Here is a 26,754-nt window from a genome sequence, read left to right on the forward strand (position 1 = left end):
GCATATAACTGTAGTGACAGACAAACGAGAAAGTCTTTGCCCTCAATGAGGCTGGAGACCAAAGAAGAAGACAGACAATGAAACATCAAGAAAACAAACAAATGTGTAATTACAATAGTATATTTTAAAGAAAAGAATAGGAAGCTGTTAGTCTTTTCTTTTTAATTTACAGAAGCTTTACTCAATTGTAAATCTTTGACATTTTTATGTTATACAGATATTTATCACTTGGTTGTCTCCTGAATTTTACTTCACATAATTCCGGAAGACAATTGTATTTTCTCATCCTTTTTGTACCTGAAAATGTAGTCTCTATATTTGTTCAAAAGCTGAAATCACATGATTGAATTCATCTTTTAAAAAATTTACTTTGTCTTTATTGTTTGTCTGAAAGCTTGTCAGATCTTTCATTTATCGCTGAATTTTTTTAAACAGCGGGTATCTGTGAATGGATCTATTTTTATAGCTTCTTTCTAATTTCAGCAATATTTTAAAGCTTATTGTCAAAGGATAAATTTTAAAAGAGGATGTAAAAGTGGTTTTTATGCAAATAATGAAAGAACATGTCAAAGATTTTATTTAACTTAGAATTTAATGCAGAAACCAGTAAGGTGTTACCATTGTTTCAGACAAAAACAGTGTACCACACATTTATAGTCAGTAAGGAGTGCTGAAATGAATTTATAAGTGGATGCAAAACTAGCCCAATATCCACAGAGCTATAATCAATTGCATTTCACAGAACAAATTTGTATTTCTATGGCCAGGAGTTGTTGGCATTGCTATTATTTTCTATGAGTCAACTTCTATATTTTTGAGTTGTAAAATACCTTAGCCAAAGGTAATGAAAGGTGGATGAACTGAATGCAAGAGCTAGTAAGGTCACTCACTAAATTGCAAAGAATCTCATCATGCTTTCCCTATAGTTATATGCGATATTAATGATCCAATTGGAGAGAGAAAAATGGCTGATGCAGAGAAAGATGGGAGAATCAATGAAGTGATGTTCTTGAGAAGCTGAGAAGGGAGGAGATCAAAGGGCAAAAGTGAAGGAGTTAAATTAGAATTCCCTGCTTAATGATTGGTATGACCAATGTCTTTTTGCTCCAAGTATTTGTTTGTTTATTTATTTTTTAAGTATAGCTTATTTACAATGTTGTGTTAGTTTCAGGTGTACAGCTGTTACCGAGTCCAAGCTCACTCTGCACGCCACATGACAGGCCAATGACTCGGAGACGAGGTGTTGAGGCAGGGAATACGACCTTATTCAGAAAGCTGGCAGACCGAGAAGATGGCAGGCTAGTGTCTCTGAAAAACCATCTTATCGGGGTTTGGATGCCAGTTTCTTTTATAGCACAGAGAGGGGGGAAGGAGATGAGGAAGTAAAATAAAAAGGCCATAAGTTTTGCAAATATCCCCTGGAATGGCCAGCCTCGGGGAGGGGATGTGTTCATTTCTTCTTTCTTGCAGCCATCCACAGGTGGACAGGGTCAGATGTCTCCCTGTGAGCTGAACAGAGGCATTTTAGTTTAACATTCAAGCAGAGGCGCAGGGTTCCCTGAGGTAGGCCATTATGTGTGATTATAGTAACAAAAGCAATGAAAAGCAAAGGTTTTAAAGTCAAAGAAACAGATCGAACATGGAGTCCAATTTAGCTCTTCCCTGTTACACAGCCATGTGATTCAGTTCATATATGTATATGTGTATATATATATATATATATATATATATGTTTTGTAAATAAGTCCTTTGTATCATTTTTTTTTAGATCCCACAAGTAAGTGATAGCATATGGTATATGTCTTTCTCTTTCTGACTTACTTCACTTAGTATGATAATCTCTCAGTCCATCCATGTTGCTGCAAACTCCAAGTGCTTTAATTATCCCTCTTCAAAACTTTTATTCCAAGGATAAAAATAAAACAGAAACATTTGTATTAATTTTTGAAGTTTTATTTTTCAGTGATACAAGTCTGGTTGGCTGGAGGATAGGGCTTCTGAAACAGAGGGGAACTTCGAGGCTTGGCGGGTCTTTTTATGAGAAAGAGACCCTGCTTATTTCACACCAGAAAGTGATCTTTCACTTTCCTGCTCTATACATTCTCTGACATGTATACTGTGTGAGCCCTCCTCAGGAGTTTTGGGATAGCTGTCAAGACTTAGATTTAAAGCAACAACAACCCGGAAGTATGTTAGGATATTTCTATAGAATTTCTAGCACATAATATTTTCAGGTTTATTTGCTGGGCATTTTAAACTGAGTAACAGAACTATGCTATTTTTCTCTTTATATTATGCATCCATTTTAGGAACCCTTAACAACAGTAACTCATTTTTATTTAGTATGGCTTTCTATACAATTTGAAAACAGATTCTCATGAAAGTATGTTATGTCAGTGAAGTTTTTAAAGACCTTTGGGATTCTCCCCATTCCTAACCAATTATCCACCGGCCTGATTTTGCTCCTAGCCATTTCTGATGTTGGGTGACTTTCAATTCCTGCTGAAAAAACTGCCTTTAACTTGTACAGTGCCAAAAAAATGTACCCATTGAGTTTAACTGATATTTTCTACTTGCCCACTCTAAGAAAAATTTAATTTCACCAGTAACAGGAACATGATGTCAATATGTGTTCCTTAACTTTTTCCCATGCTTATACTCCCACTGCTCCGGAGGAAAGTTATTGTCAGAATGGTTACTTTTCTGATGCATAACGGGGTTGGGCAATAAAACTAGCTCATGCTTATTGAGCACTTACTGTGTGACAGGCAGTGTTTCAGCCCTTCACATATCCTCACAAGGCTGTGAATGTTGGGCTATTATTATCATTAATAGAGGCTTTCATGGGTATATGTCCCACTCCTCATAATTAGTAAGCAATTCTGGGTCCAGAACTCATGCCCTTAACAAATACACTATAAGGCGCTAGAATCAGAGAGTTGCAGTTCGCTTGTACCTAAACAGATCTGGTAGATAAAGTTCATTAGAACAAAAGAAAAGAGTTTGATGTGGGGCTTAGGCATGTGAGAAGTTCCAGATCGCCACTGGCTACAAATTATCAGAGTAGAAGATGATTTTTTTAAGAAATATTGTTGCAGGTCATAAATTTGGTCTTTTATAATATTCTCTAAGTGATGCAAGTGAAAGATTGGAATTATCTTTTAAATCATTGTTTGGTGGCTGGAATTAGCTTCCTTGAATATGGTCACATATAAGAATGAGCTATATGGGCTCTCAGTGTTGATTTGTATTGCATGGTGGCTTTGATAGTCTGCTGCTAAATATGCAAACTGGTTACACAGCCAAACAATCAATGGGGCAAAAGAGATATAAATAGTAAAGCTAGAAGAGAGCGTAGCAGAGTGCCTGGATAAATCCTTGGCATTGTAAATTTTGCTCATATTTGAGCTTATATATGTTGCTAGACACAAATACATAGGCAAACATTATGCATTTTAAAGTTTTCAGAATAGAGAAGTCTTATATTCAACAAGCTCAGTGGTGAAAATCAGGGATGTCTTTCAGTTCATTTCCTTTCTTCCTGTGATATGGCACCATAGTTTCTTTATGGCGTTCTTCATCTCCATGTTTCTCAGTGTGTAGATTAGAGGGTTGAGCATGGGAGCAAAGATAGTATAAAAAAGAGCGAACACTTTGTCTTCTGGTAAAGTAGTTGCTGGTCGAAAATAAAGAATAAAGGAGCAAAAAAGAGGGCCACCACAGTGATGTGGGAACTGCAGGTGGAGAGAGCTTTGCGGCGATTCTTTACAGAGTAGGACCTGACAGTATATAAGATCATAGCGTAAGATATCAACAAGACCGCAAAAGTCACCAGGCTCATCAGGCCCGAATTGGCAATGACCAGGAGACCGATTCTGCTGGTGTCAGTGCAGGCCAGTTTCAGCAAAGGATACACATCACAGAAGTAATGATCTATTTCATTGGGGCCACAGTAGGGTAAAAAGATGACCAGGAGAAACTGACCAGAGGAATGCAGGAATCCCCCAGCACAGGAAGCAGCGATCATGGCAGCACACTTCTGTCTGGTCATGATGACAGTGTAATGCAGGGGCTTGCAGATGGCTGCATAGCGGTCATAGGCCATCCCTGTGAGGATGAAGACCTCCATCCCCCCAAAGAAGGGCATGGTAAAGAGCTGTGTCATGCAGCCATTGTAGGAAATGGTCTTCTTTACTGCCAGCAAGTCAGTGATCAACTTGGGGGTCACAGTGGAGGTGTAGCAAAGGTCTGAGAGAGAGAGGTAACTCAGGAAGAAATACAGAGGCTGGTTAATAAGCTGACTGCAGGTGATAGAAATCATGACAAGTAGGTTTCCGATCAAAATGACAATGTAACAAAGCAAGAACAGGAAAAAACAGAGGGCTTCAATTTCCTTTTTCTGAGAAAGTCCTAAGAGAATAAATTCTGTGATGTTATTATTATTTTCCATGACTCAGAGCAGTTTGTAGCCAGCTGAAATTAGATAATTATCAATTCTTATAAATATTTAAATATAGTGATGCATATCATTCCTTGTCATGGGGCAGATCGTAATGGAAAGGGTTCAAAAGTTGAAGAAAATGATTAGATTTTTATTTAGGAAGTCTTTCCTGGAGTTCTTTTTTTCCCTTTCTTGAAGACGTTAATTGCTGGTTAAAATCTTAGGTACCTGAGATGAAGACTAACTAACGTTGTAGAATGCAGTATATATATATATATATATATTTTGTTTTTTGAATGCAGTATATTTATGTAACCATTCTATTAGCATCTATTATCAAACATAACTGGATATTATGCCCTGGTAGAATTCAAGAAATGGTACTGCAGAAAAAAAAAAACCAGATATCTCTTTCCTGTTCTCACTGTTTATTATTAGAAAATACACACAGAAATGAAATATTGAGTGAAAATACAAATAGTGCAAATATATGAAGTATAATATGTGGATAACGTTATATGTGAGAAATTTCCTGCTGTCTCTCCTAGGTGGAAAGGGGATAAATAGAAAAAAATCAGCAAATTTGGAATCATGAGCCATATACACATGGCCAAAATAGGCTATATTTCTCTTGTGCTTAATTTACAAATAAAATATTATATTTTATAGTCAACCAAAAGGATAACAAGCAAAGTATAATGATCTCTATTTTTCAAAACATTTATCATCTCAGGTTTTTAAAATATTTGTTTTTGACATTCAGCAAGGCATTCAAGGATAATAATAGTAAGTTTTGCTTGAATTTTAGTCTCATACGATGGCTTATTCACTTGCATAAATTGGCTTCTTTCTAATTGATGTACACAAACTCTTCAACTCGTCTCAATAATCAGCCATCCTGAAAATGCATGCTCCTTTCTGTCCCTACATCATCCATCTTAGTATTTCAGGCTTTTCTTACTTTCATTCCTGTTATTTCTACCTTCTCCTTCTCCTACTCATTGCTGTAAAGTAAGACCAGCTCTAATAATGTGTTAATAACTATTACACCTTAGGACAAATCAAAACCTTTCTACTGGTAGAAGTTCAAGAATCATAGGCTAAGGAAGAACTACTGAGAAACAATCATTCCACTAAATCACACCATAAATTCTCTACTTCAGTTATATAAAACAGTGGACCTTGGTATTTAAAATATTTTATTTTGTTTACTCATAATTTCAGAGCCAATATATTCACAATTTATTTTCAAAGCTGTAACACTCCCCTCCTTTTTTTCCTTTCAGTGGAATCACCATTCAAATTTGTGTACATAAAGTAGGATTTTGAAGAGAAAAAAACATAAATCTATCTAGTATATGAGAGTTATCATCAATGGCCACAAAATGACATTTTGATATGCTTCCTACTGAATAATGAAGAGGGGATATTCGTAGTGGTCAAATAAGCCATCTCATTCAACTAACAATTACATTTTAGGCTTTTAAAATTATTCCCAATCATTTAAAAGAATGCAGTGCTCTACTCTAACTTCTCTCTTGAATTATATTTTTCTGATTTGGTGGGAAACACTGTAAGTTAAATATTCAGTCACAGCTTATTCTTTATTTCACACTTGCTGTGTGAACTGATCAATTAACTTTTCTCAGCCTTTTTTTCCCTCACAGGTTTTCCAAAATCCTGCCTCTGTGAGATTCTTTATCAGATAACAGGTCAAATCATATTTGAGAAAGACAATGTAAATGCCATTTTGAGAAAAGTGTGTTTGCAGGCTGAAAGTGGAAAATCAATGAAATGATTATGAATTATCAAGAAAATAAACAAAGGATTTTTAAATGCAGATTATTTTGTTTACCAATACTTGGATATTTCATACAAAACACAAAACTCTTTTAAAAATTATAATCATGTAAACACACTCAGTCTAGTATATTAGAAAGAGGGGAAAATATGAAAAATGACCTATCAATTAATTTACTTTTTAAAATACAAAATCTATATAATGCATGACTCAAAAACTATAATCTATATTTTGGAATAACTTGAAAGTATTTTCCCTATTTTTAATTATTTCTATAGAAAATAAGAAAGTATGACTAATATATCTACAAAAATCATTTTATATTTTCATATTTTAAAAAATAAATAATATCAACTTAACAGAAGATATTCTTTAAAATACTGGACTATTTGGAAAATGAAACAAAATATTGTCTCCTTCATCTTGTTGTACTATTTCCTAACTTTGATTTATAATATGCTGCATCCCTTTTTTATACTTCAGTTTAACCATAAGTAAGCTGTGGGAGTTAAACTAGATCTTTAAGGACCGCCTCTGGACCTGAACTGTCCATGGTTCTGACATAAATTAGAAGGTGTCAGCAGCTGGGTGTTGATAACTATTTACTTATTTTCCAAACATGTCAAAATAAATTTACAGCTCACCTTCAGGTTATTGTCTCTGTTATCTCCTTTAAGATTAACTGATCCAGTCTCAGAATCACAACAAAGTTGGTCTTTTCCCCAGAAAGAAGCAGAAACTCCTGGAGCTATCCCTTTCTTTGGATCGTTTATAGCCTGTTATTTTAAATTCCATTTATGCAATCCAGGTATATAGAAATCTCCAGCATCTGCAGTTCAAACTTACATATCCTTTCCTGGGATTCCTAATGATTCCCTGCAGCAGTGGAGCTGGACTTGTGGTTCCCAATCAATCCTTGTTCAATCCTATCAGAGTGTATTAAACTCCTACTACTTCCAGGTAGATTTCACTATAGCCCACCATGCAATGAATACTCAAATATTCTAAGTCTTTTGGTTCTTAGAACTGTCTACCTTGCTTCATATTTTTTTTCTAATTATTGCCAGATACTGTTAAATGCTTTAGCTTATCTCTCTAAGGAAATCTTATTTTGGTGAGAGTTAGGGCCAGTGCCTCATTTTCTCCCTGACCTGGACATAATGAAAAAAAAAAAATAAATAAAATTTATGCCATTCAGATCTATGTAGAATAGTGGACACCTGACTTTGGGACAGATTATGTGAACTTTCTAAGCCACCTCACTTGTTTAATCTCTAAAGAAAGGAAAATAAAACTCATCTCCTGTTGATGTGGGGAAAGTTCTTAATTATTAATTACTATGTGCCAGAAATTGTGCTAGGTGGGAAAAAGACTAAAATTACCAAGGTAGGCTTTACTGAAATTCTCATTTAGTAAGATAGTTACCTAGTTCTCCCATAGTAAGATTGTGACTGGATAATGAAATGATGAATTATGAAAGATTCAATGAATTAGATAATACATTCATAATTTAATCAATCAGATGGCACTTTGTCTCATCATGCATTAAATTATTAATTCTATTCCTTTCCTCATTATGTCCCCACCCTATACTTTGATTGTTTTAAGTATTCAGTATGTATTTGCCAAATTAATGAATAAATGTAATTTAAATGTTTGATAGAATGAAATGGAAATTCATTTTAATTATATGTCATTATCATTATACTTGTTTTGTCATGTATTTAAGAAATGTTTATAATCAAATTTACTTCAGAATGATAGAGACACAGAAAGATCCACTTAGAATGGTTCTTCTAATTTTGACTAGTATCCTGTTTGTTAGCAAAAATCATTTGGAGGTCACATAAACCCATCCCTGTAACCTTCCCCCATTTATTACTTCCCTGGTGTACTTGGAGACTAGACTCTTGACATCAGGCTTATATGTTAAAACTTGGTCACTTTCCCTAAAACCGTGGTGGTCTCCAACCTGGATGGTCTCCAAAATGTACAGAACTAAACCTGACCATGCTTTATTCTCCACCCTTTCACTCATTCTGAAGGATTATTCAGATCATCTTCATTAACTTCCTATTTTAATAAATAGCTCAGTTTTGGTTGAATTGTAATAGAATAAGTGGTGTTTAAATACAGGAATGAGAAACTCAAACTATAAATATGACACATTCAGACAATTGATAGGAAGTAGGAATAGAGTGGTTTGACATACTCTGTACTTCTTGAGTTTTTCCTTTTCAGATTTTCTATATCCTTCACTGAATATAAATCACTAACTTTCTGCTTTGTTTCCCCTTAACATTCCCCAAGTTGTGAAAAATATTAATCATTGTCATGTTTTTAATTATTTTATACAATTGGCATAGAAAGTGTAAGTTATCATATATGAATTCTATAAAACATATGTAGCCACCGAAGATGCTCTATATTACCAAGCAGATAGTTTCAAATGCTGACTGTATATAAAATATGGTTAAAGTTTTCTAACAAACATTAGCCAAGGGGGAAATGGTCATTAAATTAATATTTTAATAATAAATTCTAAAAATATATTTCTTATTGACCTAAGGACAGTGATTAATTGTGGGTTGATTAAAGAAAACTCATGTCCAACTCACCAGGTATTTGGCTTAAATCTAAGGTACATGTAATGTTTCACAGTACCATACTTAGAATTAACCAGTAAATTCAATGAATATGCAGTAATAAGTCTCACTGTGCAAATAATTCTGAAGAATTCTGAAAATAGAACTTACCTGCTCTCTAAGGTAAGGTGTGCAGCTTTTTTCTTAAGCAAATTCAAGAGTCTTTCCCCAGTTTTATTTTAGTATTTAAGAGAATAAAATGGTACCTTCAGCATTTATGTTGGCAACTATTCTTCATTTCCTTTAAATAGCATTTTTATTATATTCTATGGTGAAAATGAAGACAAAGACAACACATTGTTCCTGTCTGATTTCTAAACAACTTTACCTGGGAGATATGTAACTTGCAGACATTTATGGCAGTATCTCTGTGAGTCTGGAAATTCCCATTGGGATAATTTGACCAAAGTGAAGCTGAACTTTTTTTTAATATTATTCAAAGACCTAAAAATAATTATATCAATCAAGTCATATTTTTCCTCTGAAACTAGGTACCGATCAGTTTCTGTTTTAGTATGGGGACAATTATGAGAAAACTCTAATGACCTGGAAAGAAAGTTCGTAACACTCACACCTCAGAAAGAAGAGAAGTAGAAAGAGAAGAAAACTGAGTTGCAGGTAAAAGGAAAACATTAATGTTGCCTCAGTTCAGTTTGTGGAGGACGCTGCATCTCCCAGCACACATCTCCTAGAGTATAACATTTGCAGATGACATGATACTATACATAGAGAATCCTAAAGATGTTACCAGAAAACTACTAGAGCTAATCAATGAATTTGGTAAAGTAGCAGGATACAAAATTAATGCACAGAAATCTCTTGCATTCCTATATACTAATGATGAAAAATCTGAAAGTGAAATTAAGAAAACACTCCCGTTTACCATTGCAACAAAAAGAATAAAATATCTAGGAATAAACCTACCTAAGGAGACAAAAGACCTGTATGCAGAAAATTATAGGACACGGATGAAAGAAATTAAAGATGATACAAATAGATGGAGAGATATACCATGTTCTTGGATTGGAAGAATCAACATTGTGAAAATGACTCTACTACCCAAAGCAATCTACAGATTCAATGCAATCCCTATCAAACTACCACTGGCATTTTTCACAGAACTAGAATAAAAAATTTCACAATTTGTATGGAAACACAAAAGACCCCGAATAGCCAAAACAATCTTTTTTTTTTTTTTAAAGGAATTCCTTCATTTTTATTATTTATTTATTTATTTATTTATTTATGGCTGTGTTGGGTCTTCGTTTCTGTGCGAGGGCTTTCTCTAGTTGCGGCGAGTGGGGGCCACTCTTCATCGTGGTGCGCCGGCCTCTCATTATCGCGGCCTCTCTTGTTACGGAGCACAGGCTCCAGACACGCAGGCTCAGTAGTTTTGGCTCACGGGCCTAGTTGCTCCGCGGCATGTGGGATCTTCCCAGACCAGGGCTCGAACCCGTGTCCCCTGCATTGGCAGGCAGATTCTCAACCACTGCACCACCAGGGAAGCCCCAAAACAATCTTGATAATGAAAAATGGAGCTGGAGGAATCAGGCTCCCTGACTTCAGACTATATTACAAAGCTACAGTAATCAAGACAGTTTGGTACTGGTACAAAAACAGAAATATAGATCAATGGAACAGGATAGAAAGCCCAGAGATAAACCCACGCACATATGGTCACCTTATCTTTGATAAAGGAGGCAAGCATATACAGTGGAGAAAAGACAGCCTCTTCAATAAGTGGTGCTGGGAAAATTGGACAGGTACATGTAAAAGTATGAAATTAGAACACTCCCTGATACCATACACAAAAATAAACTCAAAATGGATTAAAGATCTAAGTGTAAGACCAGACACTATCAAACTCTTAGAGGAAAACATAGGCAGAACACTCTATGACATAAATCACAGCAAGATCCTTTTTGACCCAGCTCCTAGAGAAATGGAAATCAAAACACAAATAAACAAATGGGACCTAATGAAACTTAAAAGCTTTTGCACAGCAAAGGAAACCATAAACAAGACCAAAAGACAACCCTCAGAATGGGAGAAAATATTTGCAAATGAAGCAACTGACAAAGGATTAATCTCCAAGATTTACAAGCAGCTCATGCAGCTCAATAACAAAAAAACAAACAACCCAATCCAAAAATGGGCAGAAGACCTAAATAGACATTTCTCCAAAGAAGATATACAGATTGTCAACAAACACAGGAAAGGATGCTCAACATCACGAATCATTAGAGAAATGCAAATCAAAACTACAGTGAGGTATCATCTCACACCGGTCAGAATGGCCATCATCAAAAAATCTAGAAACAATAAATGCTGGAGAGGGTGTGGAGGAAAGGGAACACTCTTGCACTGTTGGTGGGAATGTAAATTGATACAGCCACTGTGGAGAACAGTATGGAGGTTCCTTAAAAAACTACAAATAGAAATACCATACGACCCAGCAATCCCACTACTGGGCATATACCCTGAGAAAACCATAATTCAAAAAGAGTCATGCAGCTCTATTACAAAATGTTCATTGCAGCTCTATTTACAATAGCCAGGACATGGAAGCAACCTAAGTGTCCATCATCAGATGAATGGATAAAGAAGATGTGGCGCATATATACAATGGAATATTACTCAGCCATAAAAAGAAATGAAATGGAGGTATTTGTAATGAGGTGGATGGAGTTAGAGTCTGTCATACAGAGTGAAGTAAGTCAGAAAGAGAAAAACAAATACAGTATGCTAACACATATATATGGAATCTAAGGAAAAAAAAAAAAAGAGGTCATGAAGAACCTAGTGGCAAGACGGGAATAAAGACACAGACCTACTAGAGAATGGACTTGAGGATATGGGGAGGGGGAGGGGTGAGATGTGACAGGGTGAGAGAGTGTCATGGACATATATACACTACCAAATGTAAAATAGATAGCTAGTGGGAAGCAGCTGCATAGCACAGGGAGATCAGCTCGATGCTTTGTGACCACCTAGAGGGGTGGGATAGGGAGGGTGGGAGGGAGGGAGATGCAAGAGGGAAGAGATATGGGAACATTTGTATATGTATAACTGATTCACTTTGTTATAAAGCAGAAGCTAACACACCATTGTAAAGCAATTAAACTTCAATAAAGATGTTTAAAAAAAAAATCTTAAAAAAAAAAAAAAAAAAGCTACCACAGTCTGTTGTCTTTCCTCTCTCAATGTCCTTGGCTATTGATTTTTCTGTCAACAATTCATCCAAACAATCCCCTTATATACCTCATCCCTGTAATGGAAGGTAATATCAAGTCTTTTTGTGATTACTTGTTTATGTTATTTCTTGGTAACATTCTGAGACAGTATTTTCTCTTCTCTGACAGCATCTTATTCAAGCTCCACAGACAACATTCCTCAAATGTGTTTACATTAAAAAAAATGGCACTTCGGGCTTCCCTGGTGGCGCAGTGGTTGAGAATCTGCCTGCCAATGCAGGGGACGCGGGTTCAAGCCCTGGTCTGGGAAGATCCCATATGCCGCGGAGCAACTAGGCCCGTGAGCCACAATTACTGAGCCTGCGCACCTGGAGCCTGTGCTCCGCAACAAGAGAGGCCGCGATAGTGAGAGGCCCGCGCACCGCGATGAAGAGTGGCCCCCCCTTGCCGCAACTGGAGAAAGCCCCCGCACAGAAACGAAGACCCAACACAGCCATAAATAAATAAATAAATTTTTAAAAAATGGCACTTTAACAACTTTAGGTGCATAACTCAGTGGCATTAATTACATTTACAATGTTGTGCAACCATCACTACTATATATTTCCAAAACATTTTCATCACCCCAAACAGAAACTATGTACCCATTAAGTAATAACTCCTCATCCCCTTTCCCTCTGCCACTGATATCCTTTAATCTACTCTGTCTCTATGAATTTGCCTATTATATTTCATGTAAGTGGAATTGTTACCGAGTCCAAGCTCGTTCTGCCCGCTGCACGACAGGCCAATAAATAGGAGACGAGGTGTTGAGGCAAGGAATAGCGACCTTATTCAGAAAGCTGGCAGACCGAGAAGGTGGCACACTAGAGTCACTGAAAAACCATCTTATCGGGGTTTGGAAGCCAGTTTCCTTTATAGCACAGAGAGGGGGAGGAGATCAGGAAGTAAAGTAAAAAGGCTATAAGTTTTGCAAATATCCCCTGGAATGACCAGCCTCCGGGAGGGGATGTGTTAATTTCTTCTTTCTTGCAGCCATCCACAGGTGGACAGGGTCAGGATGCGTCCCTGAGCAAAGGCACTTCGGTTTAACATTCAGGTAGAGGGGCAGGGTTCCCTGAGGCAGACCATTGTGTATAGACAGTGTCCTTTTAATGAACAAAAGCAGCGGAAAGCAAAGGTTAAAGTAAAAGAAACCGATCCAACATGCAGTCAGATTTGGCTCTTCCCTGTTACAGAATCATACAATATTTGTTTCTCCTATCCTTTTTTATCTTGTAATTTAATCTTGATTTCTCAAAAAAGCCTTTTCTTTGATTTCTTTCTTGAGTCCAATCAACTCTTTTGGGCATAATCTCTTTTTTCTATTCATGTTTTATTTTATATTTATGACATATTTTTAGTATTTCCAAATGATTTTTTTAAGGAGATTTAGTTCAATTTAGAGTATTCTAGTTTTCTTCTCCTGTGTGTGTGTGTCTGTGTGTATGTGGTATTATTTTGGGGACATTTTCTTTGTTTGGAATGTTTTGACACATTTTATGTTTTTCCCCCTTTCCCCTTATAGTCGAATTGTATGGATACAGATTTTTTTGATAACTTAGTGGACTAAGTTGTGGGTTTTGTGTGGCTTACAAGAATTCTAGCTTTAGGTTGTTTTCTTCTGTAGTATAGTGAAATGAAGTGTGTGTGCATACACATACACACACATGTATACTCACATACTTACACATATATGTGTGCATATACCTATATCGATATATGAATCCCTGTATACGTAAAATGCCTGGCTGCTGAGAGGTCTTGATGATCGTTTGTGTGTGTGTATGTTTCTTTCATCTTGTTTCTGGAAGATCCTTCACATAATTTACTTATCTTCTTTCTCTTTAAATTTACAACTCTAAAGGGTACTGTCATCTTTTTGCTTTTCTCCTTTCTCTTAGAAAGAATTTTCCCCAAAGTTTTCACCTCAAATCCTATACAATTGCTAGCCTTTTTCCTTTAGCCAATGCTGTTTCTTATCAGACTTCTGACCTGTTTTCAATTATTGGTTATGTAAGTGGAACTTTATGATTGATTTTACCTGTGTTGTCCCACTAATAAGATCTCCAATTTCTTTTGTCTTTTCTAATCTGTTTCTTCAGATTTCTTCACTATACACACATAGAATTATGGTAATTTGAGGCCCAGAGATAACCCTTTTCTCTTCTGATGAATATTTCTCTACTTACAGGCAAATTTCACTTCACGGGGTTATCTTTCTCACAGTGATGCAAAAAGTGTGGGCTATTCATTTGATTTCCCTGGTTTGAAAAGTTTCAGGGAGGTTGGGTGGGAAGATTAAATTTTAGGTGCTATCACTATATAAAGGCCTTTTTCTAGACCTTTCAAGTGGAATGTTTTATCTATTTTCATTTTATTGATATCAATATGCAATACCATATAATTTATTTTGACAATCACCTAGAGTATATCTCATATAGTAATTTTGCTATTGTGGTCTATATTATTCCTTCATAATATTTTAATGGCATGCTTTTACATTTTTAAATGGACTGCCTTATTTATACTTATATTTATTAGTGACCAATAAATGATATTCACATTTCTATTATGTTTATTATTGATAAATTTGTTGTGTTTTACTCATGGGTTAAAATATAGTCAATTTAAAAAAAAAATAAATTTATCTATTTATTTATTTTTGGCTGCGTTGGGTCCTCATTGCTGCATGCGGGCTTTCTCTAAGTTGTGGCGAGCGGGGGCTACGGTGCACGGGCTTCTCATTGGGGTGGCTTCACCCGTTGCGGAGCACGGGCTCTAGAGCGCAGGCTCAGTAGCTGTGTCAGTAGCTGTGGCACACGGGCTCAGTGGGATCCAAGGCATGTGGGATCTTCCCGGACCAGGGCTTGAACCCATGTCCCCTGCACTGGCAGGCGGATTCTTAACCACTGCGCCACCAGGGAAGCCCTAAAATATAGTCACTTTTTAAAACTGCTTAGGAACAATTGAAAAAAATTCGATTCCTTGCTAGTAGAGTTCTGGGATATACATACGATTGTGTTATTTGGGATTACAGCTTTAATTACTAAATGTTTGTTGTTGTTGCTTTTTACTTTGAATTGAGAGTGTTTGTTTTTTCTCCTCTCATCTCCTATAGTTTCTCCTATGGTTTATAGATATTGTTGCTTTGTCGTTGGATATATGCATATTAATAACTGTTATAACTTCATTATGGATTCCTGTTTTTTGTAATATAGTATTTGTTTCTTTTAATACATTTAAAGCTCTATAGTCTGCATTCTCCTTTATAACATGTCATGATTTTGGCATCTTATTTCTTTTTATTTACCTTTGTCTAATATCTTTATCACATATATATGATAAAGGTATATATGTATCCTTATATATATGTATATATGTTTTAATATTCAAACATATATATATATGTTTTAATATGCATACAGGAAAGTGCATGAACAGCACCACAAGTTTTCACAAAGTAAGCACACCTTTTAATGAGCTTGGAGACCAAGAGATTACTATTATGAAATGAAATTCATATCTTATGGCAAGACAAGAAAAATTTAAACATAAGAAAATCCTCCTCTGGCTTTGGCTTCCGGCCTCCTCTCTTCCCCACTGTGCATTGTGTATCTGCATTATGCATCGACTAAACCTCCCCATCAGCAGGAATACATGCTCAACCATAAAGAGAAACATTCTCCCAGCATCAGCAAAACAACTCCTTAAAAGACAACATTCTGTCTTGATCTGGTAAGGGGTCACATGACCCACCATGATGAAGCTTAGATCTAGATTACGTAAACTGTCAATAATACGTCATTTGATGTACAGCAATCTGTCTCAAAAAACTTACATAACTGTGCCTTGATTTCTAACTGGTGGAACGGTTCTCAGAGCTTTCTGAGATGCTCTTCCTGGGTTATAATCCTCAAATTTGGCTCACATAAAACTTTCCAATTCTTAGATCCACTGATTAATTTTTTGTTGACACTATTTAAACTTGTAATACTAATGTTTTACCTGTTCGTAACTTTATATAAATAAAACTATACATAACATTTTTTTTGGTATCTGGCTTCTTTTGATCATCATTATAGGTATAACATTTATTCATCTTGTTGCTTGCAAATTTCTTTGCTGTATAGTTTCACTGTATCAATATACCCCATATTTTATACATAAAATGTTGATGGTTTTCTAAGTTTCTTTTTGTTTTTGTTTATTTTTTTACTTTTCAGTAAAAATTATGAATAGCGGCATTTTGAAGACTCCTGTTATATTTTGGTGAACATAAATAAATGTTTCTGTGTGGTATAGACCTGGGTAAAGTTTCTCAGTAGCAAGTTAAGCATGTGTTCATCTACTTTAGACATTGTAAAAATAAAAATATATTACAAAACAAAGTCTTTCTAATGAAAACTCATGCATCTATAACAATATGAGACATTGTAAGTTTAAAATAAAATAAAATTACTGAAGATAATTTCATAATGACATACATGTTCACCTTCTAAGAAGAGGTTACAATTCAAATGTCAATGCACATTTGGATCGTCAGAATACGTAAAGAAAAATTCCAGAGATACAAAAGAAATAGACAAGTCCTGTATCATCATAGGAGACTGTATGTAACCTGTGTTTTCAATTGACGAGTAAACAAGCAATACAATGTCTAAGGTTGTAGAAGTTTTAAATGACGTAATTAACATATTTAACCTAATTAATGTTGATAGAATATGACTACCAACAAACGTAGCATACATGTGTTTTTCACTGCACATTAGAAATATATCACATTTGATTATTTGCTGGATCATAAAGCAAGCCACAGCAAATTCAAAGGACTCAAATCATTCAGAATAGTTTCTGTTCACGAAAATGAAATTAATTTAGGAATTGCTAACTCATTCTTTAGTTTTAATTTTACGGAATCTCTTTGTTTATGAGTTTCTCATGTATATAAGATAGTGTTAGGTTTAACTTTGTCATTAAATCTGTTAATTAATCAATATGTTCTGGTTCAGTTCTGTAATATTTTATGTCATATACATGATATTTTACATCATATACATTCATACATATGTGTATGGATATATGCGTGTGTGTATTAATAGATAAATATCTTTTCACCATTTTGTTTGTTTTGTTTGCTCTTTTAGGAAGGTTTGCATTTCTGTAAGGATTTTAATATTTATACTAATATCTGTACATGTTATTAATCACCTTTTTATTTGTGTTTTTACTTATTATAAAATGGATTGAAATGAACTACTAATACTATTTATTACTTGAACTGTGTAATTGTGTAAGTGACCGAAAGCCAACACATCACTCCTAGTTCAGAATTGAAAATTGGAAAAACAAAGATAAAAATCAAAGGTGAGTTGATGCTTGAATGTGGTAGAGTAATTTTGCATCTTTGAGCATGTGTTTCCTTATTCCTGAGAGATGAAATTGTCAACTAAAAAAAAAAAAAAAAAATTGCGCAACCTAAAAGTTGAGAATTATTTTTTATTCTATGGACTTCAACCTGGAAGACAGCCTGTCAGCTGGTTCTAAGAGACTGCTCTGAAGAGGCAGGGAGAAGCCAGGATATATATGCATTTTGCAACAAAAACCAGGTAGTTGGAACATCAGAAGATTACCATTAATTAAAGAAAACCAGATAGCTCAAGTTAACGAATTTAGCGCTTTTCTGTGTATGGGAAGACGCAAGAGTCTGGGCTCCTTGAAATCATTCCTTTGATATGCGCCTTAACTGGGGCCAGTATCCTGTACTTTTCCATCCTGAGTCCCCTCAGGGTGCAACGTTTGTCTCCAGCCTGAGTTCCTTCAGGGCTCACCTGTCGGGGTGGGAGGTAGGGGTGCGGGGGTAGTGGCTGATAGCTTGATGGCCTCAGCATCCTTTGTTTGTTGATTTGACAGGTAACGTTTTTCCTTCACAGAATAAAAAATTTTCAAGGTTGTATTTAAACCATGAACATCTTGTTTTCTGTTTGTTTCTGTTATTCTCTCTAAAGCAATTAATGTACATTATTCGTGCCTTGATTTAAATTATGGTATCACCCTGCCATCTAGTGGATATTCTATTTTATCACTTGTAAGGGAAAGACAAGTTCATACTCTGCTACTAATTTGCGGAGGGATTTTATACTACTAGACCCTGTGAAAAAAATTCTACCAATTACTATGTACTTTTGCTGAGAATGAGATCAAAAATAGACAATAGAGAGTCAAATTGGGAATGTTGGGGGAAAATCAACATTTCTTTCTCATTATGTCAAGCTAGGATAAACTTAAGGAAAAAAGAAAGAAAGAAATTGCTTCTTGTGTAATAGGAAATAATACTGGACTGAGATTTAAGAGATTCATTATCATATTTACTGTAACTCTTTAATCTTTTCTGAAATATGTGTCAGACTGGAGACCCAGATTAAACCAAAGAAAGATAAAGAAAATTGCCTGTAATCACACTGAGTTATCCTAGAAACCAGAGCCCTAATGATGGGCTACACTTCATACTTTCCATTCTCAGAAGTATCTATGTCTAAATACCCGTATCTATCTATAACTATGTATTTATGCATAATACTGGATTTGGGAGGCTATTTTGAATTGAATTTCTTATTTTTTAAAAGTATGCTGTACTTACATACGCTTACAGGAATGGTCTCCTCAATTATAGGCAAGGATTCATAAAGCTTGCATTGAACTGAATCCTTATTTGTTAAGATGGTTAGAGTATACTATTTAATTACTGTAATAGGTATTTTATTAGATGGGCAGTTAAACCAACATGTTAGATATGTATAAATTATGGGTTTTGAGAATTGTACATATAATTTAAAAACAATAGAGTATTTTGAGGACACCAAACATAAAGTGATCTTAGTGAAAGCTTTAGACCAATGTAAGGACTAGACTCAGAATATGGGAAATGCAGAGAGACATTGTGAAGTTTTATTTTCTGTCTGCATTCTTCCTGAAGAGCCACCCCCTTCCCTTTATTTACATTAAAGTTTATATCTCTATAGCCCCTTCTTATATCTTTTAGTGAAACTGAACAACCCAGAGACTCTGAGTCATTCATACTATTCTGTTTCTGGACACTCTGGAGAGAAAGTCCTTTTTGGTTGTTGTTGTTCTGAAACTGGTTTTCCTGTGGTTTGTAAATTAATTCATTTAAAGTTAAGTTTCTCTCTTGAAGACACAGAAAAGAGGCCAGTGTTTCTTTCACATTTTAGCCTTGGGATATTTGAAAACACTGGTAAGAGTCTCCTTTTGTTTTTCTTCTGTATTCCAGAAATCTTCAGACCCTTGATTGGTTTATTAGATGCTCTAGTTCCCATATATACATCTCACTGTTAATTACTTCACATTGCAGGCGCCTATACAATTATTATTATTTTTATTTATTTTTTTATTTTTATTTATTTATTTATGGCTGTGTTGGGTCTTCGTTTCTGTGCGAGGGCTTTCTCTAGTTGTGGCAAGCGGGGGCCACTCCTCATCGCGGTGCGCGGGCCTCTCACCGTTGCGGCCTCTCTTGTTGCGGAGCACAGGCTCCAGACGCGCAGGCTCAGTAGTTGTGGCTCACGGGCCTAGTTGCTCCGCGGCATGTGGGATCTTCCCAGACCAGGGCTCGAACCCGTGTCCTATGCATTGGCAGGCAGATTCTCAACCACTGCGCCACCAGGGAAGCCCCTACAATTATTAATAGTTACTGGGAACCATTGTTTTACCTGCAGTGAGATGCTGTCAAGAACATAATGCTCGCTTCTGAACTAAAATGAAAATGGAAGTTACTTCTTTCTGTTTACATCAGCTACTAATGAAACCTAATTGAATGCCATGATTATAATATTTCATTCCCATGTCTACAACTTTTTACAACCATAACCTCTTTATTATTACGTACTTGTCCTGTTGGCATGGAGCTCTATTACAAGGTTCAACAACCAGCACTAACCCTAACTGCATTCTTTACACAGTTTGGATCCTCTTGTCCTCCAATCTTATCTTGTACCAGTACCTGCATAAACTCTACTTCTAATTGATAAAAACTTGAACTTGGCTCAAAAAGTCTTCTCTGCTTAAAATGTCTTTTGGTTTTCTTTCTTATCTCTTCAATTCTAACTTAACATTATAGTTCAACTCAAAGTTCAAAATCCTATTGTGATTTTGTTAACCAGGAAATATCTTGGATGTTATTCAAGTATCTCAACATGTGAAGAGCACTCTTAATACACTTAACAAAAGCTTAAAGAAAAATAAATAAACAAAACAAAAAATATTATGCACAGTGACAATGCAGAAAAGTGCAGTATTGCTTAAAGCAAATTATTGTTTCTCTCACTACATTATAATTACATGAGAATAATCACATTATTATAAACCACAATTTGGAAAAAGACTAGGTCCCTGCACCACCATTCAGAGGACACCTGCCTACTGCTCTAGAGATAATTTTGGACCTTGAACAATCAAGAAATACATTCTACTGCATGGGTTGACGAACTGTGACCTGCAAACCAAATGTGGCCTACTGTCTTTTATAAATAAAACTTTATTGGAACAGAGCCATGCCTATTGATTTACGTATTGCCCATGGCTGCATCCATGCTACAAGATGCAGAAGTGAATAGTTGAAACTGAGACTATATGGCCCACAAAAGCTAAACTATTAACTGTACAGCTTTTTCCAGAAAAAGTTTGCTGATACCTGTTCTATTAAATTAAGTCACTGGAGTTGAGATGTTTATATGTTAAGATATGGCAGCTTCTTATGTAATAAATATATTATACTTCCCATAAACCTAGACTATAAACTGAAAAATAGAGTACCAGGGTTATTTTTCAATTTCAATAATAAATGTAAGAATTAAATAGAATTGTGCTCATATTTGGATTAGTAATGCAAGTGTATTATCTTAAGAAAACCAATGGTTTTCATGGAAAATGAAGCTCACAATACAATGTTAAATTAAAGAAAGGGTAATAAACACTATAACTATAATATGATTCATATTGTATAAGTTTTACATCCAAATACACATTGATAGATATATATTCACATAGAGAGGGGAAACCAGAAATTCAACAAAGATTAAGAATCTTTGGATTGTTGCCCAATAGCTTGTCAACTTAAAAAATATGCACAACATGAGAGTTGTGAGTTAAGTTTTATTTGGGGCAAAATGAAGACTATAGCCTGGAAGACAGCATCTCAGATAGCTCTGAGAAACTGCTCCAAAGAGGTAGGGGGGAAGGTCAGTATAAATGTGATTTTGGTGAAGGAGGAGTACATGCAATCCAGCACATGTTTTTACAGAAGGTTTCTGCTAGTCTCGTGAAGGTTACTCCTAGTCCCGAGGAGCAGACGTCACCATGAAGGATTCTAGTGTTTTTCTACATACAAGGAGATACAAGAATTGGGGTCATAAAATCGACTCCTGAAAATATCTAACTATCTGAAGACCTGTTCTGCCAGTTTTTGCCAGAGCACAGAGGGCCTCATCTCTGCTCTCCATCCAGAACTCCTTTCAGGGGGTGTTGAAAATCAGCAACTGCAGCAGCACATGATTTAATCCTTGTAGAGGCAGATGACAAGTGCCAATTGGTAGTTGACAAGCTGGTTTTGCTTTTGTACATTTCTGTATTTTATAAGTATTTAAAGAAAAAATATATTGTCTGGTTCAACATTTCTAAAAGATCAATGGACTAGAGTTCATGATGAAATTATTCCTTAAACTTTATAAAAAATCATATACAACCAAAATATCACATGGGCATTACTTCATTTAATTGCCCCATTTGTGGTCTCCAAGGCAATAGTTCAACAATATTCTCCAGGGTTAACCTCCCTAGGGTTTTGGTGGCATATATATGGGACAGTTTGGTGTTAGGGTTCAGATTTTTGGTCTCCTTTTCTCTTTGTCATCTCTGAATTTATTTTTAATAGATTAGAAGAAAAAGCCATTTTCCTGAAATATTCATTGCAATACACTCTAGATTCCTGTTACTATTATTTCAGGCTTATTACTATATAAAAAAAAAAGTTGAATTCTCAGCAGGAATTTTCCTGGAATCCATTAATCTTAGCAAAGAAACTTCACTAAATGAATAAGTCAAATTCTTCTGCACTCAGGTGAGTTGATTCAATCCTTATTTCACTTTAAAAGGAAAATAATATGTTCCAATGATCTTAGCATGAGGCAAACACATGTGTAAATCTGTCATGTTACCTATTTAGTTTAGCTAACTAAAAGTATTTGATTCCTTATTTTTCAGCACATTTATTATTATTCCCCAGGCTACATCACTAGGAAATATATTCAGTTTTTCTGGATCACAATATTCTCATTCTCTTTATACACACAAATTTTAATAACAAACAAGAATTATAAGTTGTCATGTATCATTTGTGCTTGTGTGCATTATTTCCTGGAATAATTCTCTAAGGAAAAACAAATGAGGATGAGACTCACATTTTATAATTTTATAGTTTCTAAATGCCTGTGACAGTTCTGAATATACAATGGGTCTTCAATGGGAAAATTATTCCAGGATAGAGGCACTGGAAAGGAGGGAAACAGTGTAAGAGCACCTGTGTCACAGCTGAACATGGCTGGCACTTCCTGGGGCCAAATGGGTGACTGTGAATGCTGGACCCAAGCCTGTTGATAAACACAGAGTGCGGGAGGTGATGTGAAAAGTTACAGGTGTGGAGAAGATGTGTGGGTAAGAAGGAGCAAATATATATCAGATATTGTATTTATCTTTGGTGATGATTTCCCTTTCAACCCTGGGCTTCTCAGACTTTGTTACCATAGCCATAGGGAACAGATACTGATTTTGGAAAAAAGTATCTTCAGTTATAGAATATGAACTCAATGAGTTTTATGTTAAATTGAAAAATACTCTCAGGAAATCATAAATGTGATGAGGGAATTAATCACATGTATCAAATCAAAGGAATCTAAAGGAACAATTGAAGAAGAAAAAGAGCAGGGATATGTGAATAATATAGTTATATATGTGCAGGAAACCTTTAAGTGCTCCATACCGTCTTGGAGGATAAAGTCACAGTAACTGACTAAAAACAGCAGAGTGTTTAATTTCAGCTCCTAATAAGACAGAATTTTTACAGAATTCTATGTGGAATGAACTTTCCTTTAGTTGTTGCTGTTTTAGGTTTCAGTAAGAGGTTAGAAGTGGCTTTGAGAAGAACAAATTATAATGACAGAAAAAGACAGTTGAGGCATTTTGGAGGAATACAGGATATTTTTTAAAAAGAATTCAATGCACTCTTTTTCCCCATAAGTATTCTTATTGTATGCTAATTCAAGAAGCTTAGGTCCCATGGGGTTTCATTATAGCTCCTTGTTTCACAGGACTCAAGATGTGGCTCAGTGCATCGTGAGTATACAGTGTGGTGCTAACTTAATAGGCAAGAATAACTTCTTTTACCCCAATATGTATATTATATGTCAAGAATCTAGTCATTCACGTACTCATATGTTCATTTATACAATAAATGTTGTTGAGTGCCTACTTCAGCCTAGTATCCATTTTTGTTTTCATGAATTTTATTTTAACTGTGGAACAAACAATGATAAAATGATAAATGACAAAAAACAAGTAAAATATATATTAGGTTACAGATATGGATGAGATTGTTATGTTTTGAGGGCCGACAACTAGAGTATGACCATGGCCATAAGTCAAGTAGAGATAAAATTATTGGAGGAGATCAAGAAACTAAGCCCATAGGGCATTGGAAGAATTATCTAAAAGGATAAATGACAAAAAACAAGTAAAATATATATTAGGTTACAGATATGGATGAAATTGTTATTTTTTGAGGGTTGACAACTAGAGTATGACCATGTAAGTTGCAGAAGATGAAGTTTCCTTTAATTGTTTTGTTTGTAGCTCATGACAATAAACTGTCAGGATTCTCCAGGGTTTGTGTCCCCAAGGTTAGGCAGGTAGATGTAAAACAAATAACACAATCATGGAGTATAATTTTTAGGTCTGTCTATTCCTCAAGGACATGTCCATTCTCCTTCCACAATTTCTTGACAGTTGCAAAAATAACATTTCTTGCTATCTTTATTAATTATAGTTTGCAAGAATCATCAACTTTCTGGTTAAAGGACTGGAAACATTTAAACAAAAATTTCAATTTTGAGACAGAATGTATATGCAGTTTATTAATCCTAGCAAGGAAGCTGTCAATAAAAATACATCAGGGGCTTCCCTGGTGGCGCAGTGGTTGAGAATCTGCCTGCCAATGCAGGGAACACGGGTTTGAGCCCTGGTCTGGGAAGATCCCACATGCCGCGGAGCAGCTGGGCCCGTGAGCCACAACTGCTGAGCCTGCGCGTCTGGAGTCTGTGCTCCGCAACAAGAGAGGCCGCGATAGTGACAGGCCCGCGCACCGCGATGAAGAGTGGGCCCCCGCACCACGATGAAGAGTGGCCCCCACTTGCCTCAACTAGAGAAAGCCCTCGCACGAAACGAAGACCCAACACAGCTAAAAATAAATGAATAAATAAATAAATAGAGTAGCTATTAATCTAAAAAAAAAAAAAAATCAGGAAAATCTGGCTTTTGGTGTGCTGATTCAACCTAGGATCATCTTTTCATTCTGATCTGAGGGATATTGGAATCCAGCCGATTTTTGGCAGGAGAAATCTATGTGAGCTGAATAACAGCAATATTTACTTAGTTCATGGTTTATATTCAACAGGCTAAATTCTACTTTCATTATTCCCAGGACCAATGTGAATGTATGATGATACATTTTACCCCAAAGAAATTTAACTACTATGTTTTTCTTTATGTATTAAAAGTGTTTAATCTTTCCAAGGCCACTTCTGCCATTATCATATGACTACCATAATCCACTCAATGATTTTTTTTTTTCTGATTTCCTTCTATGTCTCCTTTGTTCTGATATAATTATATTTTATCATGGGGCTATTCAATGTTTGAAGTATCACATGCATTTAGGAATCATTTATATAAAATAAGACTATTGATAAGTACTATTTTTTTTCTTGTTTTCCAGATGAGGAAACTAAAGTTCTGAAGGATAAAGCTAATTTCCCATAATCAAATTCAGTTAAGTTATCAAGTAAGACTCCAGACTGAAGCTTCAGAACACTCCTGGGTACACAATGACCACATTGCCTTCACTAGTTTAGGTTGAGCTATCCTGACTTCCTCTCACTCCAACTTCTCACTTTCTGCTGCTCAAATTTAATTCTTTTTGATTATTTGTTTACTTTTTAAATCAAGATCCATGGTACTGAATGAGGGAAATCAGAGCTCTGTTCATCCTCTTGGGCTTCTCAGAATATCCACACCTCCAGGCACCCCTCTTCCTGGTGTTCTTGACCATTTACACAGTCACTCTGGTGGGGAACCTGGGCATAATTGTGGTCGTAAGGACCAATCCCAAACTCCACACACCCATGTACTTTTTCCTCAGCCATCTATCCTTTTTGGATATTTGTTCTTCCAGTGTATTTACACCCAAACTCCTAGAAATCTTGGTTGTGGATGATAGAGCTATCTCTTTCAAAGGATGCATGGCACAATTTTTCTTTGGCTGTGCATTTGTGATTACAGAAACGTCCATGTTAGCAGTGATGGCCTGTGACCGGTTTGTGGCTGTTTGTAACCCCCTGCTCTGCACAGTTGCTATGTCTCCTAAGCTCTGTACCCTCCTGGTAGCTGGAACCTACTCATGGGGTAGAATATGTTCCTTGACAATCACATATTCTCTTTTGGAGCTATCCTTCTGTGGTCCTAACCTCATACATCACTTTGGCTGTGAGTATCCTGCCATCATCTCTGCTTCTTGTTCTGACCCCTACTTGAGTCAGAGGACATGTTTCATCATTTCTACACTCAATGAGGCATGCAGCCTCCTGATTATTCTCTCCTCCTATGTTTTCATAGTTGTCACAGTCATCAGGATGCCCTCTGCTGGTGGACTCCAAAAAGCCTTCTCCACCTGTGCTTCCCATCTGACCGCCACCACCATTTTCCATGGGACTGTCCTATTCCTTTATTGTGTATCCAACTCCAAAAGCTCCTGGCTCCTGGTCAAAGTAGCCACTGTGTTTTTCATTGTTCTTATTCCCATGCTGAACCCCCTTATCTATAGCCTTAGGAATAAAGATGTGAAAGAGACAGTCAGGAGTTTAATAAATACCAAACTGCTTTCTCACTCGATATAATTCAGAAGTCCAATGGGATGGAGTAACCACTTGAACTAAAGTCGACCTGTATATAATTCAAATAAATATGTGTCTATATTCAAATTATGTCCAATAATTTACCATATGTATTTCTTATGCTAGTTGCCTTTATTTTAATAAATACATGGTTATGTTTTAAATAAATTCTATATTGCACTTTCCATATTTTTCAGGGGTCAGGATGAGTTACAATTATTTCTGGGTTAATACAGAAATAATACATTCTGGAAGTCTGGGTGATGAAAAGGGGATATATATAGTTAGAGGCTAATTGCTTATGTTATAGTTTACATTGTGATTTGTAACAGTGCTGCAAACACAGATAGTAACTGTGTTTACTAAATTTGCACTCAGGTTCTCGTAACTAACTCTT

At 35.8% G+C, this 26,754-nt stretch overlaps 2 protein-coding genes across 2 annotated transcripts; one reads left to right on the top strand and one right to left on the bottom strand.

Moving 5' to 3' along the window:
- Window positions 1-3,521: 3,521 nt before the first annotated feature.
- On the bottom strand, window positions 3,522-4,450 carry LOC132369963 (olfactory receptor 4P4-like). Its single transcript, XM_059929683.1, is given in 2 exon segments — window positions 3,522-3,685; window positions 3,688-4,450. Coding segments are annotated over 2 exon segments (927 nt in total).
- An 11,430-nt stretch (window positions 4,451-15,880) lies between these two features.
- Window positions 15,881-26,360, top strand: LOC132370212 (olfactory receptor 1165-like). Its single transcript, XM_059929945.1, has 3 exons — window positions 15,881-15,905; window positions 17,024-17,054; window positions 25,442-26,360. The coding sequence occupies exons 1-3, from the start codon at window positions 15,881-15,883 to the stop codon at window positions 26,358-26,360; spliced, it is 975 nt and encodes a 324-aa protein (XP_059785928.1).
- Window positions 26,361-26,754: the final 394 nt, after the last annotated feature.

This window comes from Balaenoptera ricei, chromosome 8, assembly GCF_028023285.1.
Source record: "Balaenoptera ricei isolate mBalRic1 chromosome 8, mBalRic1.hap2, whole genome shotgun sequence".
NCBI classification, from domain to species: Eukaryota; Metazoa; Chordata; class Mammalia; order Artiodactyla; family Balaenopteridae; genus Balaenoptera; species Balaenoptera ricei.